Source organism: Solea solea, chromosome 15, assembly GCF_958295425.1.
Source record: "Solea solea chromosome 15, fSolSol10.1, whole genome shotgun sequence".
NCBI lineage: Eukaryota > Metazoa > Chordata > Actinopteri > Pleuronectiformes > Soleidae > Solea > Solea solea.
The window spans coordinates 21007076-21029726 of NC_081148.1; the positions used below are offsets into that span (position 1 = coordinate 21007076).

The following is a 22651-nucleotide window of genomic DNA, read 5'->3' on the forward strand; positions in this document are numbered from 1 at the left end:
AGACTATAAAGTATATGCCACAAACCATCACGTGACTGACATCTACCATTGTCCAATAGCTGCCTGGTGCTGGTCAAAATTAAAATGGTGTTTTATTTCTTATATGTAGATGGTTTTTGATCATGTTGAACATTTACAGCTGTCAAAAACACCAAAATAAGACGTGAACAGATCAGAAACTACACTGCAGACAAGGCAGGACTCGCTGAGGACTCGCCGACGGCGATGATCTGCTGTGTCCACGTGGTGATGGTGTCTGTGGTCTGCACCTCCTTCTCTTGTTTGGGGCCTCGCCCCCTGAATGAGAAGAACATCATGGCCAAAGAAGGTCTTCTTTCTTCTGGGAGCATCATCTTGGTGTTGAGTGGCTCTTTTGCCTGGATGTTCTGCCCACATTTCAAATACGTCGACCTTCTTCTCCTCTGGTTTGGTCACTGACTCGCATCCATATGTGACGAAAGCAAAAGCTGTTGCTGTGACGATCTTGAGCTTTTTGGTTGTTCCTAATGGTGATCTTGCCTTTCCCTGCTGCTCGCCTTCAGGTGAACTCTTGTAGAAGTACATGCGTACTTCTCATTACTGCAGTAAACAGACTAACCCCTGGATCATTTGTGATATATAGAGAATTCAGAAATTTGTTTTTGACAATTCTACATCCATGAAATCAAAATGATCATGATGTTCATGAGAGGGTTAATCACTGAGCCCATATAAATTCTTACACTTCGTACAACAAGAATGAAACTCAATCATTTTCACATCTCAGGAAAAAACAACAGTATTCTCTGTCCCCCCCCCCCCCCCCCCCCCTTGGGCATTTTCACACCTCGTGACATGTGACTTTGGCACTTTGGCTAAATATAATTTATTTTTTCCAAGCTATTATTGCTGTCTGTCATACTGACAGGTGAAGGTGTGCTGAGGAGACGAGAGACACAGGAGACAGGAATCAGAAAAAAAAGGTGTGAAATGGAAATATGAGGGAATTCATGCGTTGAGACAGTCAGTCCCAGACTCTCTCTCTCCATCAATCTGTCTTCCTGTTTGTGTTTTGTCTCTCCATTCCTCTGGCACAGTTGGTTTTCAGAGCCTCCACAGCCAGATGACATTTCCCGTGGATTAACATTATTTATGCAACTCCATCCTTTACGTTGTCAAAGTCGACCCATTTTTAAAGGCGAAGCTTAAACGAGATGTGTGAGGTAAACGTGTAACAAGGCTGCTTTTCACAGCTGAGTGTGTGCGTGCGTGTTTGTGCATAATACTGTCACAATGATGTAAACAGGTCAATAAACAACGCCATCAAACATAATGATCCCATTCAAGGCAAATGTTGGAAAATTACTGGAGCAAATGCCAGGACACAGCAAAGGGCAACAAGCGCGATAGAAACCAATACTTTAAAGTGGAGATGATGCAAATGTGTGACATTAGAATATATATTGTTATTTGATCTGTGACTTTTTTATCTTTTATTTTAAAGGACACACATCTTCCCATGTAATCATATGTGTACAGCAGCCTGCGTGTCACCTCAGGCATTGTAAACATAAGATACTATTTGGACCCTTGAACACCGAATGTATCGCAGGCGACGAGTTTGTGCAAGTGCACTTTGCATTACCGTAATTACGCAATGGTTTGTGCTATTGGAACAAATCCAGCCGTTTCTGAAAGCTGAGAAGCTGCGCGTCAAAGACAATGTATGGTTATTACGGTAATTGAACATGCTCTGTTGCAGGAAGCTGGCGAATCAGTGCCTTTGTCATCAAAAAGGGAAAAAGTCGGAAAAACACCTAGTTTCTATTTGTTGGCCTGTTTTGGTCATTGAGACTTTTTATTTTAAATATGTTTTATACTGTTCTACAGAGTTGTGGTTTTTTTTACATAAAACCTTTTGTTTTTCTTCATTTTAAATTGTTAACACTATTTAACATGCAGTTAATTGTAAATAACTGCCAGATATTGAAAGTTATTCTGGAAAAAATGGGCAAAAGCACTTACTCACAGGACATTTTCTGGCCCTTTGTATGGTTAAAATAGACAAAAAAGCTTAGGTGTTAATGGGTTAAATGGGTTGCAACATCCTAATAGGGCAGTCATGTGTTTGTGGGCGGAGTCCAGTCATCACTTAATGGTGACAGATATCCTGATCCACTTAGCTCGCACATTGACTCACTAGCTGTGTCTCAAACCAAGGCCTGGATCTGGATCCTCATGAGTGTGCAGGTGACGGAGGAGGGCACTACGTCGGCTACATATTCAGGGCACGGAGGACGTGGAAGTCTGCGAGCACTGTGAGAAATGAGACGGTCAAGCCCACACCAACTCAGTTATGTCACCAATTCTTATTCTTCAAATTCCGACAGACTGTACACCCAGAGGTTAAGTGCTGCCCCCCCACAGTTCAGAGTCCTGAATCACCCTCGAAGCCTGACTGCTGACAAAACATCCTAAAAAAATATATAAAAAAATCTAAATTTAGTTTTGTATTGGTAACATTGTGTATATGGTTTTAATGGGGCCTCCAGTAATTTAGTTTTTTAAATATTTAATGTAATACTGGTGATGCATCAATGTAGACGCCAGCGTGTGATGTATCTCAGGCTGAGAGACAGACATGGACAAGTAAGATAATTCCCCTTAAATCTCTTCACTCCTTTAACAAATGTTGCTAACTTGGACTATGATTTACATGCATCACTTATCTCTGCACAGATTTCTGATTTGGAAGAACAGATAGAATTTGTAAAACAGTAAATAAAGCACTATTTAGACAATAATAGAATATCCATATATTTAAGTCAACAAACTCGGGTTTCACTAGGACAAATAAACATAGTTTAATCTCTCTTAATCTTCTTGCAAATTCTGAATCCACAAATGTAGATTCTTCAGAACTAATCCCTGTTTAAATAACACGAAGAATGAGCTGAAATCACTTAGTTAGACCCGGTCAATATGAAATGATGAAAAGCTTCAAAATCATGTCACAAGTATGTCTTTTTCCAGCGCTATTATTTGATAGTTAATTTTATTGATTATTTTAATGTTGCATTATTGTAATAAGGGTTCCTTTAGGGTTTTAATGGCAGTTGTCAAACACTCTGGAAGGTGCAAAGCATTCTGGGATATGGTCAGCCGGGCAAACATTTATCAGCCACATTCATGTGACAACATCCTGACAACAAATGCACACTCCTGAGGATCCACGCTCAGGATTGAAACTGAGCATCACATTATTTTGACACAAATCCTTGCAGGTTTCTGGCTTCACGGTGGTTTCTCGACGTGCAGGAAAGGTGTGCGTACAGTACAGAGTACAACTGCGAAGCAGAGCCACAAACAAACACAAACCATCTGTTGCAGCCTTGTCATCCTCCTGATCCCTGAGCTGTTTGGTAACAGTCCTGATGTGTGTGCAATATCAGAGGGAAAAAAGACCAGAGTGGGAGCTGAGCTAATGTTGCTTGGCCAGGTGTAAAATCACTGATCAATACAGGCTGCGACTGAACAGAGGCAAGGCAACAAAAGAGAGACAATGGTGCATAAGCTGTTGTTTATAGGCCTAAAGCGTTTGCTGTTCTCTTTTGTGTACAATCATGTTAAAAGACAAGCGCGGTCCATTCTGAGAGGCAACACAAAGGATTTGAAGCGGTTTGACTGTTAATGTATCACGAGACTTCAATTTATTAAAAGGGTATCTGGTCAAAATCAATGGATCAGAAATTGGACCGATTCAAATCCAGATACAATACAATGCTAAGATTCTTTATATCGCATGCTTCACTATGCACAGACTGTAAAAATGTAAATAAAAATCAGCAACAGCATTTTAGCTGAGTCATGTTTGGGCTGAATCATGTGTCTTTGAAATGACTCGGCACAAATATGTTGTTAACAGCTTCATAGTTCATAAAAGGACTGTATCGGACTAATATCGGTATCAGTAGATACTTGAGATTGTGATATCGGTATCAGACACAAAAAAGTGGTATTGTCCCATCCCTTTTTATTAGTAGGATTGTGTTGCCATAATTTATGTGTAGCTATGCAATATAGTTGTGATGTTGCAGTATGAACACTAGGTGGCACTGTGAGAGTAACGCAACACTGCTGCTCCTGAATGAAGTGATTCCACAATAGTCTGCACTGCAAAACCCCAATAAACAACACAACATTGTGAATATGTTGTTAGTTAAGGCCCTGATACAGAAATAATTATTTTTTTAAAGTACTTGTACTCGCTCTGTCTGAACAAACCCAGGACTCATTAGTAATGTAGAAGCTTAAAAAGCCATGAATATAATGAAGAATAATAATCATACAAATAAAAAATTTTTTAAATTAGAAAAACAAGGATAAACACTCATTTACAAAACTAGAGACCTAGTGTTCAGTCATTTTCATTTTTAAGCAGTTCTCCTCTGAAAGGCAGAGACAGACGTTGCACTTTCTGAATCTTTGAAACTGCAGCGTCTGAAAAAGCCTTTCTCTATTTTCTGTTTTAGCCGGCAGATTAGACTGAGTGAGACCCCGCTGTGTTTGCTCAGATCACCTGAGGACGATGTCTTCTGTGCAGTCGATGGACTCATTGATGTCAACGCCTGCATCAGCAGTGACATCTGGGGCAGATCAAAATCAAGGGGACTCAAAAAAAAAAATCCTTTATTCAACCAGTGAAAGCAATCATGGAGCTGTTTATTCAGTCGGCTTGGTTGAGCCGACGCCGTGTCCACATCATCATCATCATCATCATCATCAGGGCATTAAATGGGTTTTTGTTTCTCTTTCGTCACGTCACAGACGCAGTCTTCGTTCACCTTCTCGTCTCTCAAATCAGTGCCATCACAGCCTTTTCTATCCTGAAAAGGAAAGAATCATTTGGTATTTGCCGGGCTAAATATCTATATCTATGCAAATGAATGCTAATCCTGTCCATTCTACTCTAAGGTCACACAACACTGTCTGTCTTCACCACATTTTACTCACTATTTTACTTTAAAAACACTTAAATCCCTGCGCTGAAGAGCGTTCATACCTGTCCGAGTCATTCTCAACCATTCAGATCTGGTCTCATCTGAAAATGATGCTTTAACTTGAGTAAATAATCAAAGAAATTCCATTTCTATGGGGCTACGTTTACATTACCAGGCTGAAGTGACTCAATTTTTTTTTTTTTTTTTTAAGGCCAATTTCAGGTTTTAAATCAGATCAGTGTCACTTCAGTATGTGGTCAAAATCAAAAAGACAGGAAAGTGTCATCACATGCTTTGCGATCTCTTTGGTTTCTGAATTTCCCCCATAGTTCAATAAACGTACTGTACATTTGATCTGATTTTCTGATTATTTGATTTGCATTTACATGTGAGGCACCTGGAGTTAAGAAAGTGAACCGTCAAATTCGATCCGCAATTAATCCAATTTGAATCCGATTTGAACAATGGTGATCTGAACGTAACCTCAGTATTTTATTTTTGTTCTACAGTCCAACTACAATGCCTCCATGTAATGGGATTTACATCATGCATTCCATGACACAAAGGACATAACAACCTCAAACTCTAGTTTAATTCATGCACTCCATCATAACTAATACTCCACAATAATCATGAAGAGAAACTTACTTGACGTTGATAAAATTCCAGTCCAGTAAAACAAGGTGATGAGCTTCACGGAAAGTTCGTAGGTTGTGTGCGTTCATGGTCTGTGAGCCAGATCCAATCACAATGCTAATGTAATGAAACCCAATGATAATATGGTAATGATGGAAAGGTAACTTGTGACCTAAGGGTTGCCAGTTCGAGTTCTGCAAGGTCATGGGTTGAGATACCTCTGAGGTAGGTACCCAACCCCCATTACTCAGTGTTAATTGGACACTCTAAATTAACCCCAGCCATTAAAGCTACATCCAGTGTACTCCTAGTGCCGGTCACACGCCTGGATAAATGTGATGGTTGTGTCAGGAAATGGCATAAAAAATCTCATGTGTGCGGCTCATCCACTGTAGAGACTTAAAGCTCTGACTTGTGTTCCCTGATATAGGCTCGTACTACACTGTGCAGTGTTTATTCATATTTAATATAGAGTCAGGCCTTTTAGCTTTTAAATGCGTCGTCTCTTATGGGATGTCACTCCAGCATAGAGTCTTATCCACAGCGCAAATCCAATAAAATCTTCTCGACGTTCTGCCTCTGTCAGTGTGAAATGCAAACTGGACAACGCTCTAAATACTTGTCAGTGGTTTTATTGGACATTGTTTGAGTGGTTACTAGTTTAAAAGGGCGGGAGCTAAGAGAAGAGAAGAGAAGATCTTACCTGAAAATACACTGGGGATCTTGGTTAGAAAACTTTTCACCGTTCGGATGGGGATGCCATTTTTCTCCTCTTGCATGCGTGCTATTACCTCCTCCATCTGGACAACACAAGGAAGGGATGAAAAGAAAGAGAGTGAGTGTTTTCATTAACTTTCCATACGGTTTTGTGTATGAGCAGATACAAACAGGTTTGCATGAGGTTGCAGGGAAAGTGAAGCATGTAAATGTGGAACTACCAATCACACGGCTGTCGTTTTTCCCCCCTCTTTTGACAGATCTGTTAAATGCGTCAGAGTGTTGTGTCATTTGTCACAGAAAACTGCCTGTGAGCTGCACTTACTGCCTTCTGAAATAGTTATTGAGTGCTGGAAGTCTTCCAATGAGTTTTTCTAGTTATTATCCATCACAGTGTATTTGCGTCCGTGCATACAGAATTCACAGAGCGGAGGAGAAACACACACTGTGTCAATCAAAGGGCATTGGAAAAAGTTGTGTGTTTGGTTTTGAACCAAAAAGCTGCACTGAGACAGTCAAACAGACACAGACAGACACACACACACACACGCAGACACACAAACATTTGCAGGCGTCACAGGGACTGAAAATGCAGCCGGAGTCGTCTCCGGGGTCTGTCAGGGCAACGCGAGGAAGCCATGTTTCCAAGAACACACAGAAGGTGGCAGAGCGGAGAGAGTAGAGCATGGCCCAGATCTAATTCCTCCCTCAGAGTAAAAATATACACATGGAAAATATGTATACACTGTCTAATTACCTGGCAACATAATGTATGTGTAATGTAATTCCCTCAACAGCTGTGCGTTTCAACAGAAGAGTTGCCATGAGTGTGAGGTCTTGTTCTTAATCAAAGTGTAAAAATCTTAAAATAGATGACTCTTAAATACAAAAAGTATTGTAGACATTGTTTAATTACCACCAGGCTGCTATTGGATGATACCGGCTGTCAATCACAAAAAAATCCTCACGATCGCACCTACTTCCCTTGAAACGGGAAAATTATTATTTATGGATTTGATATCATCGGCAATCGAAGATTAACCAATCCTGGTCCTTCGTGTTTTTAGATATCACCCTGCTACAACACATCAGGTGTGTTGGAAACATCTAAAACATGCAGGACCAGGATTCGGCCTTAACTCGTTAAGAAAAGTTATTTTTGCAACCAGGGGAGTCGGCCCCTATATGTATTATTACTTCCTATTTGGCTCCAGAAAGATGAGGATTTTGAGTGGGTGAAAATGAACCTGTGGTGGGACCGGAGAGGAAAGAACAGCTGGGATTCTGAAAACAGTTTTCTGCAGTTTTATATGCAGATCTGCCACAACTTTTTGACAGTCCATGAGCTAATGCGTTCAAATAACCCGGAGCTAAAATTCATCCCAGTTAGTTGTTGGAGACCAGTTGGCTGAAATGTGCAGACATTGGCTGATTCAATGTGAGGAAATGCATCTAAAATGTGTCAAACCTTTCAAACTTTCTTTCTTTCGTTCGTTATATCCAAAAGAAATGCAGTACTCTGATTCAACCAAACCAAAACTGCCTCCAGTATCAATTAACTCTTTATTTCAGACCTGTAAATTAACTTGTCAACTAACAATTAACTAACATTCTTCGTCCATAATGAATGAATGTGTTTGCTATTTTGTTAATTAATCCATTAGTTGTTTCATCCATAAAACTCAGAAAATGTTGAAAAACTGGTGTTTGAATCACAAAACGTATTTAATAAAAAAAGTCACCAAATTGAATTATTATAATTGCTATTATTAATTCATTCATTAATTAATGAATTGCAGCCCGACATCGTTCCCCTTTGTTGTTTTCAGACAAATCTCAGCAAATGAATCCTAATTTCATTCATTCTCCGCAGTTGAACTGTTTATTTTCCTTTTAACTCCACCCTACTCTTTGTTTTGAAGCCCGACTTGTCTTCCTGAGCGAGAGACGCGGAGCAAACATGGACGACAGACACGGGGATCAATACTTCACACACTCTTTCCTATCTCTGCAAACCCTCACCGCCTACGCATGGTAAAATGCCACCAGCGTGAATATTCAGGATCTAAGGCTCTTGAAGTCAGGTGGATTTCTGGCTTCACGTTGTGAGGAAGAGAGAGACGTTGTTTCCCACAAGAGCGAGGGAGAGCAACAGACTCTCCGTGTCTTCATGTCTCTCTCTCTCTCTCTCTTTCTGTCCCTGACCCATCCATCCATCCATCCATCCACCCACCCAGAGCTGTTTGACGGCATCTCTGCAGCCTCTGAACAGATAACACTGAGTGTTTTGGCTGCACAGTATGAATCATTGAATAATGATGGCACATGCACAACTCAATACGAGGTGACGAACAAAATCTCTGCGTATAAAGTGTAAATATGCTGACTTTCGGCACACGGCACCTCCGAGCACCTTTAAGGCGTCACTGGGGACATTTAAGGGTGCAATGAGTAGATCTGACGCAACATTTGGAGAAAAAAAAGGACATTTCCAACAGTTTGTGAGTCAATAGTGGCCTCTTGGATTTCTTTTTAGCCATTGTTAAGTGCACCATAAGTTGTCCTATTTGACGAGTGTGCCAGCTCTAAATGAGCCGGTCATTATAAAGCCTCCATTTCAAGCACATTACAAAGGAGGGAGGTTTTAAAAAGAAGAACTTCACAATTTGTAGTAAATACTGGATGAAAACGTCAGCAGGACAGACGAGGCCGTGTTGTTTTTCTGCTGTCTTGGTAACAGTGATGTAAGGTGTAATTGTTGGTTTGGAATTCAGTGCTGGTGTGAATGTATTCTGTAAATGATCATTTCATTTGCATATGACACTGTGGGTGACGTGTTTGAAAGCTTTCAGTTAATAAGAGGAATATAGTTTAAGGATGGTTGAAAGTGAATATTAGCAAGAAAACCTGGGTTCATGTTTGCACGTTGTCCCCGTGTGTGTGTGTGTTCTCCAGTTTCCTGCCACAGATTTTAGGATTAGGCTATAATTGGACTCACTAAATTGACTGAAGTTGAATATTATACCCACAACAATGTTGTGTATGATATATTGTGTATACTTCAGGCAGGGGCCTTGCCTTACAGAGGTGCCATTTTGTGCCACCATGTTTAATAGTGGCTTAAATGGACGTGCTTTTCATGTTTTGAAGTGAAAGCTTAGTATGCAAATGAGGAAAAAGGTGACAAAGTGAAGGAGGAAACGGCAGAGAGAGTTGTGAGAGGGTGTTTTCAGAGGCAACCTTAGTTCCATGTCACGCTTGCATGGAAAGAGAGCAAAGCAATCCTCTGTTTGTTGCACTATGCAGTCCCACCGTTAGATGTCACTAATTCATACACGGTGGACATTTGAGTTCACCTCTATAGTGTTCAGTTTGACTGATATATCACCGTGGCACACGCTCTGATTTTTTGATTTTTTTCTTACCATGAAAGCTTTTACTCGTCAAGTTGACAAGTGAAATGCACGCTGGGTTAATTCCAGTTTATTTTCCGGGCCTGTCTGTCTGTGAAGGTGCAAAAAAACTCACTTCATGTGTTACTGAGGAAATTAAAATCTCTCCCCCCTCTCTCTCTCTCTCTCTCCCTCCCTCTCTCTCTCCTCTTTGTCACCCAGCCCCACCCTTTTAGTGTGTCGCCTGTGCTGTGATGGGTGAGCGTGTCAGATATGAGGGGAGAACTGTTTTACCTTGACAATGTTATCTGAGGACAAGTGTGTCTCCAGCACAGATATCCATCCCAGCTCGACATCATATGTTACGGAAGAACACGCACAAATGCACACATAGACGCTCCATCACTCACACCACGACCAGAGAATGTGACTGTGTGAATACAGATAAATGCAAAGAGAGCGAGAGGGGGGAGGGGAGGGGGGAGGTATTATGCAAACTCATGAACCAAGAAGGTGAGAATTAATATATTTTGCATCATCCAAATAGGTGAGCAAACCAGCTCGAGTCTGGTTGCCTGAAGCGATGCGGGAGCAGCCAGAATAAAGCCTGTGGCTACACAGTGTGACAGCCTCTGCTAGATAAAACAGTCTTTGCAGTTGGTTGATCTCATTTCCCCCTGAACTGCACGAGTGTGACAGAACCTGTGGTGAAAGTCTGCGCGATAATATTTCACGTTTGGTTGTAATGCTCAGAAAGAACCAGCGGTGGTTTATTTACATGAAAACCACGACGTGTGTGGATCAGACCTGCGGTCGAAACACTTTTTTCATCGGATCAATAAAGTAAGAAAAACACAGTGAAATTCCATCACCACAAATGATTCACACATCTCTCCCAGACAGGCTGGCATATTTGCATATGAAGCAAATCCAAAAACACAATGTTCTCCGTGCCGTGCTTCCGGGGATAAGGGCAGGACAGAAACAAACAGTTTGTCAAAGCATTGCACCTCGGTGCATTTTTAGATTTTAATTACATATCATGAGCTATACTCCTTTTTTTTTATCTTGGCCTAATATTAATTTTCTTTAATGAGCACGGCTCCCCGCTTGCTTGTGTACAAAGACGACACATTCAAATGATGCTGTTCCTCTTCAGCGGTGTCCTAGATTCCGATGGAGAAGGAGAAATCTGCGCTTGATGAACTCCAACAGAGTTCATCAACTCAAACTCTCTGAGGACGCACGAGTCTTTAATGTATGGATGAAAGGCTTTTGTCTCTCGAGTCATCAGGAAGCATTAAATACATAAACACTTGAATGATGAATCCACACTTTTCCGTTCCATCACTCAGGAACAAAAGAGGCCAACTCATTTGGCCCTGAAACATGGAGCAGATGAGCTGACCAGAGGCATTTATGCTCTAATAGCCTTTGTTAAACACGAGCACTTTGCACATGCATTATAAGTGCTCTTATGCAGGACAGACATTTGACAGAAAATCAATCATGTACATTATTGCCACACTCGTCATTGCTCTTTGACTTTTTTTGAATAACATGAGAAACATTTGTGCATTCTGTGCAAAAAAAACCCCACAGGTTTAAAGTAAAGTCGAGTAAACAGAGTCGAGTAAACAGAGGTGTCAGTGGGGCAGAGCATACGTCTCTTTCACATTAAAATTAGTGGGTTTACTCTGGGTTTTTAAAATGTAAATGAGTGGGAGTCCCAGGGTACCTCACGATACGATACGATACACGATACCGATCATATTACAATACCACGATTCTGTCATAATCAATATATTGCGAGACAACCATGTAGCGATACATCACGATATCTGAGGAGACATCAAGTAGTGACACCCGGCGAGTGAAACTGGCAGGGACTGATTACTTTAGAGCGACTTCATTTGTGAATTAAAATATCATTATTTACCCTGGCGTATGGGGCCACACGGTGGTGTAGTGGTTAGCACTCTCGCCTTGCAGCGAGAAGACCAGGGTTCGAGCCCCGGTTGGAACAAGGGCCTTTCTGCATGGAGTTTGCATGTTCTTCCCGTGTGTGCGTGGGTTCTCTCCGGGTTCTCCGGCTTCCTCCCACAGTCCAAAAACATGCAATGTGGGGTTTAGGTAAATTGGCCACTCTAAATTGACCATAGGAGTGAGTGTGAGAGTTAATGGTTGTTTGTCTCTATGTGTGTGGCCCTGCGATGGACTGGCGAACTGTCCAGGGTGTACCCCGCCTATCGCCCGATGACTGACCCTGGCATATCTTTTATTGTACTGCATGAAAAAGGACAAAGATATGTAATCAAATGCATGAACTGCAACTCCACAGCTCTAATGTTACGAGTTTTGCCCCTTTGTACTTCGGTCTCTCTTTAAACTGATGATTTCGATGATCCAATTGATGAAATAAATCATATTAAGCACGTCCCAAGTTTCAAAAGTTAGTTTCGCTACAAACATTCATGTAGAACTGCAACTAACAGTCATTTTCACAATCGATTAAACTGTCATTTATACTTGTTTGGTCCCTTACAAGTCAGAAAATGTTGAAAAATGTTGATCAGTGTTTCTCAAACCTGGAAATGATGATGTTCTCAAATGTCTTGTTTTGCCCCCAAACAAAAATGAATCAGTTTTAATGATTTCTTTGTTAGACGGAGAAAAGAAACCAGAAAATATTCACATTAGAGCAGATGAAATTTGACGAATGAGTGTCCTGTCCATGACTGAATGCCAATTAAAACACATTCCTATGAGTGAAAACCCCTTTTAAACCTGGAATTAAACTGTATTAAACTGTTTTTGTATGTGGTAACGCTGATTTCCACTACGCGGTTTGAGACCAAGTGGCGGCCCATGTTTGTCGTGCTAAATAAGTAAATAAGCAACATACCTTTGATTCAGCTACAATGTGAAATGAAACACACAATGGCAACATATGATCGTGGAGCCTGGGTTATGCAACAGCAGTTATGAAAGAGGTTTGGCATGGTAAAGCAGCTTTTGAATAATTAAACACATTAAAACTCTTTTACAGCAGGCTACATTATTCTGCGAAATAATTCATCATGTAGGTTAGGTGAAAGTAAAAGAATAATCTTTGCATTACAGTGCTGGGGATAAAGTGCCTCTGCCTCACAGGCAGAGACTGAGCATTTTAACACTTGTGTAAATTTACATAAATACAGGTTCACTGGGAGGCTGCACATCATATTCAGCACTTATCTATTAATGTGTACTGTATGGGATAATAAGGCCAAGATGAATCACAAAGCATAGACAGTATTAGTGTTAATGTTATGCAATAGATTGTGTTCGGGGTTTACTCTGACAATTACAGTAAATCTATAATATAACCACAGTCACAAAAAGCTAGACCCATAATTTTAAGATCCCAGTTCTTTTTCTCCTTATTTACGACATTAATAATTGATCACAATATTGGCTGCAGCCGCTGCCCTAAAAAAAAACAAAGCCCGCACCACAATAACACTTAACTACTAGCATGCAATTAAATCTGAGGGCAATATTGTTTGAGTAAACATTTTTATCGTCCACTACACAAAAGCATGCAGTGATTCAGCAGCCTGACAACACAGCTGCGATTTAGTGACGACTGCTCACTGACATCAGCACAGACAGCGTTGTTACTCGCACGTGTGTGCTCGGCACTGACTGCAACACTTGGACATTCAGAGTGAAATCACCCTGCAGAGAGGTGAAGTTGCAGAGCTCACGCTGACAAGGTTGCTGCTGCACGGTTCCCATGAATCTTAAGTCTCTCTCCGGGGTTACCATACGTTTGCCCAAGTTACCACAGCAACACGGTCCGCGACCACTATCACAAGGACATCTTTGGCAGCTCGCCCATTGCTCATTCATAAGAGAGGAAGAAAAGAAGGTGGCTCTCTCTCTCTCTCTCTCTCTGTGTGTGTCAGAGGGTGGAGAGCAGGAGCTCGTCCACATGACATAGAAAGAGGAAAAAAAAATGCATTTTTATTTCCTCTACCTGATGATCCCATCGCAGATCATTTATCTTGAGCTAATTTTTTGTTAATTTATGCTGTGACTAAGCTGTATGAGTATTTTCATTTGGCAATATTGTTTTGGTGCCACACGGTTGGTGTGGTGGTGAGCTCTCTTGCCTTCGCAGCGATAAGACCCGGTCAGATCAAGAGCCTTTCTACATGGAGTTTGTATGTTTCCTCCCACAGTCCAAAAACATGCAGATTTGGGGATTCGGCAAATTTGTCACCATGTGGCCCTCTGATGGACTGGCTACCACTCCAGGTTGTACCCCGTTTTTTTGCCCCTTGACAGCTGGGATTGACACCAGCACCCCCCACAACCCTCATGGAGGATAATGTGGTAGAAGAAGAAGAATGGATGCAGCAGAATTGGTTACGATCGAGGCCAAAAACAACCGGCCTTTTCCTCCGCTTTGCTAACAGATGATGTGCCTTGTTTGCTCTGCTCGCATTTAAAGGTCCAGTGTGTAAGAAATAGTGAGCTCTAATGGTGAGACTACAGCAACAAATGGAGGAACTATTGCCGTGTTTCCATCATCGTACAGTTCAGTTTGGTACAGGACGGCACAGTTTGGAGCGGTAAAGAACTCAGTCGGGCTTGTGTTTTCAGAACAGAACAGTGCCTTTACTTTACTCGTGTGACGTTGTACCGGTGCAGCGACAATGGACAACAACATCGAAGCAGCTTGTTTTTTTCTGCTTGTTTTTTGGTTGACATCCAGCTTTGTATGAGAATAGACTGCAGGCGTTGAAGAAACACACAGTGACACTTTTCTGTCTCCCAATCAGCCAACTGTTGTGGGTCTAGCTCCACCCATACCGTACCGTACCATTACTCTGGTACCTCAATGGCAGGGTACCAAAAAATGGTTGGGGCTGGTTGTTTTGTTACTATTCCTCAAAAACCAAACCAAACCTTTCCACTCAGTGGAAGCACGCCCTATGGTGGCCTTTGCGTAGATGTAAGCGCTCTTTCTCTAGTCTTTCTTCAGTGACTGGGATTATGTGGGTGGAGCTGGTCGGATGGTGTCTGTAAACCGAATGATTTTGACTTAAAAGAGATGATGCACTTATACAAACATCCTTATCCTTATGGGTCGTAGATTCAATGTTACTCACTGGACATTTAATCTTCCAGTCAATCAATCAATCAATCTTTCTGATTTATAATCCAGCTTTTTCTCCCCCGCAGTCTTGTGTTTCTTCCTTTCCACTTCTCTTTCACACTCTGCTCTGTTCATGCAGCCCTTCGAGTGGCTGAAAGGTGAATGCACAGGGTTGGGGTTGCACATGTTGGAGGGACGACAGTCTGCTCTCGCAGCAGGTCAGAATCATTGAAACATGATGAGCAGATGCCCAGGTGACAACACTGCCTGTAGAGAAGGTAATTACCGCATCCAAACTGTGAGTGTTTATTTCTCCATGCTCCAGGCTTCAAACCAGTGATTAGCCATTTAACCGCATCTGCAGTGTGGTGTGGTGCCGGAGAAGCTCCATCTTTCAGTCGCCTCAATCAGTCTGTCTCTGTGCTAACAATCAAGCTCCACTGAGCCATCCGTCAAACACGAGCATCTGTTTCTTGGAAATGCCACTTCACTGTTTCACACTTCAGGATGTTCCCTCGCTTTGCACATTTGTTCTCGTCGTCAACTTCATTTGTTTTATATTCCATTTGTAATATCGTCGCATTCTCGCCAGAGTAGGTCAGATCCTCCTCTGCCATTTTCCAGAACACATATTTGTCTTTGTGTCTTTAAAGATCGATGCGTTCGCTCTTTCCTCTCCTCCTCACACACACACACACACACACACACACACCTCATATCATCATCATAATGTGTTTCTTCATGTACGAGTTGGTGGTGTACTTCTTGATCCATTATTTCCATAATGGAGGACCATGATAAGAAAAGAGCTGACGCCTGCGGAAGCACACGGCAATAGGATCATAAAGGACAGATGGTTTTATTATAGCTCAGACTTTGCTTTGTTTGGCTGATTTGACCGATACAAAGGGATGTTGTCGACCATGATGGCTTCTCAGCTTTGAAATCCAACTGTGATTCTTTTAATGACTTCTATGACTTTGATTCCTTGTGTGGTTTTGAGTGAAGTGGTGTAACGTGTTGATTTTATAGCATAGATTGACTTATAAGTCAAATATTGTATGCAAAGTTGTTGAATGTGTCTTGTTGCACCAAGTTGTGTTTGCTTTTAGCATGAAACATTAGAACGTGTTTGTCCTTAATGTTTAAACACCTATAAATGCAAGTAATTGACCTACATCTACAATGTACGTACAGCTTCAGCTGAATCACGTCTGAGTCGGGGGCCAATAGTCCCTTGAGATTTTTTTTTAACAGTAAAAGTTTCACTCAAATTCCAATTATCATTTTGAAATGACAATGTAACCTAATCTAAGCCCTACAGGAGTGAACAAACACATTTATTTCACATCTGGAGTTACATAAAGTAATAATTACAGGTACATGGCACCAGCAGTGATAGGCAAACCTTATAAAACAGTACATTTATTGTATTAAACTTTTGAATAACAGTTTTGCAGTTGGTATATCTGTCTGTCTCTGCCAGGATGTGAACCCTGGACCCTGGATGTGTGTGTGTATGATCGTATGTAGAAAATGCCAAAATGCCAGGGCTGATTGTCTGTTCCAGTTTCTCAGTCCCTAGCCATAAATAAAACATTATAAAACTGAACGGAAGCTGCGGGCCGGATAAAATCTGATCCTAGCTGGACTTTGGGCATGCCTGGGTTAAAAGATCACAAATATGAAATGGAGACAAGTTGTGTAACTTTACAGAAATGACAATACCAATAATATGGAGCCTATGAGTTCATTTCGAGCATCCTGACCTTTAGTCCCAGGTCCATAAATCATCTCCTCTACTCACTATCCCACAAAAACAATGTGCTCTCTTTTAAAAGAAAAAAAATACCGATTTGACAGGAGTCATAATGTTGTAAAAAAAAAAATCACATGAACCTAAACATCTATTAAGATCATTTTCCTGCCAAAACAGACATGAACCAGAACCAACTGCCATTGGTAATGGTAAGTTATGACACTGTGTGGAACTCTGTAATCTCATAAACAAATATTTAAATGTGGCGCTGAAGCCACAAGACATAACACGGGCTATTTACTGCCTATGCTGGACTCTATCATGTTTTTTTTATTATTATTTTTTAAATGCTGCTGCTCCAGATAACTGCTGTTATTTCCTTTGCCAAGTAGATTATGTATTTGGCCGTGTTTGCCGTGAGCAGCATAACTCAAAAATGCAACGGACGGGTTTGGATGAAATGTTTTGGGGGATGTGGGTTATGGCCACAGTTTGGCTTTTTACATTGATAGCATTCCAGTGTGTAGTTTATTCCTTGTGTCAGTATTTTATATGACCCCATTCTCCCTGTTTCCTGACTCTGCCTTTGTTAGACTATTGTGTACTGTTGCCTAATATTCAAGGGACTGATTCTTTTCGTGTACCGAGGAGACCGTTCCATCTACAGTGCATCATGTGTCTGCGTTTGGTTTCTCACACTTTTATTACAAGAGCCAAGTCATCAGCTTTGTTAATGTCTCTCAAGATAATCCATCAATGGCCAGATCACAGTCCACGAAAGTGAAAATCTGCATGACGTTGACAGACAATCTTTGATTGGATTAGTTTAATCTGAGTCCTTTATATCTCTGATATGTGCCATTCATAAAATAATTGTTAGTGTAAATCTAATAATCCAAACTCATGTGTGAAACATTTCAGAGCACAACACCAGAAGCAGCTGTCGTGCTGTTGTCATTTTGGTTTGACGGACAGATGGCAGTGGCACTGTTTTCATTTAAATGCTTTGCAGATGGTTAGCCACAGATACTACCATCCACAGTCCCGCTCTTCACAGTATTTTAATCAACTTCTGCAGCTTTTTTGAACACACAGCCTCTTTTCCTCCCCGTGTCCCCAGAGAATCATCATCCGTGGCGCGTGGCTGCAGAAGGATGTTCAATATCTCCCCTGACTCCTCACCATCTCCTTCCCCAAGGGACAACACTCTGCTCGGGAGAAGGAGACAAGCACTGAATCATGGATGAGAGGTAAACACCTGGCTTTGCCTACTCCCTGGGAATTACAGTGGCGTTTATTTTTTCCTTTGACAGTAGAATTCTGCCATTTACTGTAACCACAGCACATTCTACATATTATGTGTTTTTCATTCAAAGCAAACGGGGGCCCGCCTCCTTTTATCTCTCCTTTTTCCATGTCCGTCAGGAAATTATAGTGGCCTTCACAGACCACAAAGGATTTCATTCTCCTCAGTTTGTGTCGTAAAACACGGAAGGCACACGCTGGCTGGTTTGTCTGTTCACAGGGTTGTAGAAAACATGCCAGACTCAGTAAAGTGAGACCTTGAAGTACATATAAAAGCCTAATTCTAAAGTTAAAAAAACAAACGGATCCCAGATTAATTCTATACTTACACTGCACCTTTTATTTATTTATATATATATACACTTTATTTATCCCCTAGGAGAATTCTTTCTCTGCATTTAACTCATCCTCTACTAGGAACCTTCCTAGAAGGAACATTGGGCAGCCAGCCATTTGACCTAGATGGGACTCGAACTGGCAACCCTCCAGTTACGAGCCAAGTTCCCGTTCCACTTGGCCATGGGCTGCCTTTACAGCCGTGTGTGGTGGGGGTGAATGATTTTGAATACATAATCTAATTTGCGATTATTTTGTATCGCGATATGATTGGCAATCTCAAAAGGAATGGTAACTTTTTCCATCAGTATTGCCTTTTTCACTCGAAAAACTTATTCAGAATGATCACTGTGTGATATTTGTGTAGATCTTTGAGAAACAAAGATAAGATGTGCATAGGTCAAGACAATAATTCATCTAAAAGGATATTTTGACACACACTTTGGCTTTAAAAAAAACGCCTCCTGCGTTTGAAAATTGCAGTGATAAAACTTTTTATTGTTGAGTTGAGGAAGCGTGTGCACTTTTATTTTAACAACAGACTCGTCTAACTAAAAGGAAGGAAGGAAGGAAGGAAAGAACTTAAGTACAAAACTGAGATCGGATTTCACACCTGCATTTGTTGTGTGGACAAAAAGATGAGTGCAGGTAAATGCTAATGCGAATAAGTCACCAAAATAAAGATCAATAAATAGTTCTTTAAATGATATAAATGCATTAAGTCATACATTTTAATTGCCTTTATCCTATGGCCATAAACTGTTATTGAGTTCATTAATCTTCAGTATCCTGTTTTTGTGCAGCAGCAGCAACGACAAGAGCACTTAAAGCAGAAAATGGCAAAGTGGTGATATTGCACTAGTAACTGTAGTAATACACTGGTAATTGAGCCATAATAATGCTATTTGTCTTTAAACAGTCAACGGCGGAGCCAGGGGTCAGTAAGTGGTGTGTGTGTGTGTGTGTAAATGTCTGCCATAAAACTAGTTAAGCTTTCACTTTTATTTGCTGATAAGTAACAAATACACTTCTGTGATGTTTTCTTTCTAATAAGGGCCTGGAACACACACACACACACACGCACACGCACACACACTCACACATTTGACCTTTATTACTTCTTTTTCCAGTGCTACCTTTATTGTTTGTATTAATCTTGTCACTGTTTCACACAGAACAGAATGAGTTTGTGGTTCATGTTGAGGGGTCAGTACTGCAGGGACAAAAACCTGCCCTCTCTCTTCTGCTTCTACCTTTATTCTACTGTTGTCTACACCCATGGTACCCAACCTGGGGTCAGAGATCACATGGGGGGCGCAGAGCTTTGTCTGTTCTGAGATTGTGAGGTTATTAAAATTATTTCATTTGGTTTATTGGACGTTCTGACAAGGAAGGAAAAATTGGAGGTGCCGCCTTTGCTACTTTAAACCTATCGTTTGACTCTAGCCTTCAACTAGCTCCTTTTAAACAGCTACATTAAATTAAAACCCATTTTTTTGGTCCACCCTTAAAACACAAAACTAAAAGACTCACCGGTATCAGTTTTTATCCATATATACTGGGAGAGTAGGAACAAAAAACTTTTTATTTTTGCCTAGAAACATTTCATTTTATTCTTCTTAGTGTGCATGCTGTGGACAGGGGTTCAGGTTGGGGGGGGGGGGGGGGGGCTGGTTTGTCCTGGACCCAAGCAAAGAGGACTTTAAGGAAAAAAGGTTGGGAACCACTGGTCTACACAATGTTTTTTTTTAAGTCTATTTCAAAATCTACTATGATCTGGTTCTCCCGCATGGCTGCTAGTGGGATAGTGATCCTAGGGCAAGGCCTCGCTTTCTCTCTCTTCCTCTCACTTTCTCTCTCTCTCTCTCGCTCACTCTCACTCTCATCCTCTTGGTGGGCGGTCAGTGGGCGAGATGACTAAGCCAAGGTTGGCCATGTGCTAGAACATAATCCACTGAAAGCCAATATCCCTCCTGCCCACCTACCGTGATTTCATCACTTAAACAGCACGCTGTCATAAACGAGTGCATAAAGGAAGAGGAGCGCTGCAACACTTTCAAAAGTCGTGTGCAGAAGTTCTCCTCCCCAAAAAAAGGAGTTTGTTTATCTAACTGCTCATGACCCCTAAAGGGTAAGGAAAGTAGTAACTCAATGAAATAATAATAATATGTATTAAGAAAGTATTTGCCGACAATAAGTGGAGATTTTTTTATTAAAATCCTGCTTTTATTGTTGTAACAGTCTGGTCACATGAATGTTGTGAGTTTTATGAAATCACCACGATCATCACGGCTGATAGCGGTGGCCAAAGCACTGGAGAGCATGTTTACTTACAACAAACAGACAGACAAGGAGGAGAAGGAGGGGAAAAAAGGAGGAGACAGGTTGGGTTTATGGAAATATACAGTAGACGCACTGGGAATAGCAAAGAAGGGAGGATGCGTTCTATTTTTAGGTCCAGATAGAATGAGGGAGATGAGTTCTCACTCCTCTCTTCTTCCTCCTCCTCCTCTCCCTTGCTCCTCTCATTTCCCACATTCCTCCTTGGCACATGCAACACACACTCAGGACAGCGTTGTGTGACCTGAATACCAATAAGAAGGCAGCAGCTGAATTCTGGCAGGCTGACATTCTTCTGCTTTCTCCTGTCTGCAGAACAGAGACAAGACAAGGACCGGGTGTCTGACAGGACACACACACACACACACACACACACACACACATGCATGCACACTTCAGAGGGCACAGCAGTCAGGGTAGACAATAAACCAATGAGGGCACAGCGTTTGATGTAAGTGACACTTGAACCACGGAGCAATGAAGATGATGGACGATACGAGGCATTACTGAACCTTTCAAAGGAACCAGCAGGAGGTGGAAGCCACTAATAGGCTGATGTTTCGCGTGGATGGGAAAGCTTTAAGACCCTGATCAATTTGATGAAGTAAATCCAAAACTTAATTACCGCTGTGGTCTTCACTGGCTGGAGCCACTGCTTTGTCAACGTGTCATAAACTAAAAGATTACAATGTTGCTAATGAGGCCGCTGGGAAAATACGAAGTTAGCTCAATCTATAAATTCATGCAGGACCGTTCTATTCATAGCAAATTTTTTTTGTCAATATTTGAAGATTTGAATTAATATACATGTACCCTCACCCTGTCACATCCTCTGTCACTTAGCCCTTCCACTGTCCTGGAAGCACATATTAACAAATCAAATCAGTCTGCTGCAGAACAGAAAGAACAGAAAGACCCTTCCCACCATATCCTAATGCAACCTTGCCTTTTGTTGTCACCCAGCGCTGGCTCAGATAATGTATTTTATTCTCCGTCCAGAACATGCATCAATAAGGTGATATCAGCCGGGGTTTTTTATTGAAAGATGAGAAACACTAGTTACAATGTGCACTCGCTGATATGGACGAGCAAAGACGAGATGGACAATCTCAAATAATATTGTATGACAGAAAACAACTATGGTAAATAGTGATAAATATAGGTAGAAGGACAACGTTTACCATTTTTGAACCATCGGAAGAGTCTTATTTCTTTGTAAATTTGATCAATTCTACTAAGTCACTCCATCCAAAACTTAATTTGATACTTTTGTTAATCTTTATTTAACTTATTAATTTATTTAACATATTTGGGTGCACTGCAGACACAAAATTAGAGTGTATCGCAGACGACACGCTGGCACAAGCGCACTTTGCATTACCGTAATCACGCAACGGTTTGTGGTATCGCAAAAATTCCAGTAGTTTCTGAAAGCTGAGAAGTTGCACGTCAAAGACAGCGTGTGGTTTTTGCAGTTATTTCACCGGAGAATCAGTGTCATTGACTCCAGAGAGGAGAGAGTGGGAGGAACACGTGTACATAGTTTCCATTGTAGAGTGTAAATTGTAAATGTGTTTCATACTGTTCAAATTTCAAAATAAACCTTTTTGTTTTTCTTCATTTTAAATTGTTAAAACAGTATACGTGCAGTAAATTGAAAACAACCAGATATTGGAAGTTCTTCTAGAAAAAATGCATAAAAGAACTTAACTCTGGACATTTCCTGGTCCTACCATGGTTAAAATAAGTAAACAAAAACTATTTATTTAATTAAAGACAAACTGAGACTCTTTTTTTTAAATTCTAAATAAATCAAGTTAATTACTGTTGGTTATTTCCTTCAATAATATATATATATATATATATATATACATAAATAAACACACACACATATACGTATATATACATATATGTATATATATGTTTAAAAATGTCTAGCCTTGTGTTATTGGGTGATGTGTTTGGCCCCAGCTCAAAGACATTCAAATGATATTCATTTGGTGAGTTTTGGCATTATTTATCAATAATTAAATAGGGACAT

General features: G+C 40.9%; 1 protein-coding gene across 3 annotated transcripts in view; it reads right to left on the reverse strand.

Moving 5' to 3' along the window:
• The window catches only part of LOC131473718 (regulator of G-protein signaling 7), a 60406-nt gene that overhangs the window by 21126 nt on the left and 16629 nt on the right, over positions 1–22651 (reverse strand). For all 3 annotated transcript variants that reach the window (XM_058651183.1, XM_058651182.1, XM_058651184.1), the window contains exon 3: positions 6319–6415. In XM_058651183.1, coding sequence (XP_058507166.1) covers positions 6319–6415 — 97 coding nt within the window. The remainder of the gene's footprint in view (positions 1–6318; positions 6416–22651) is intronic.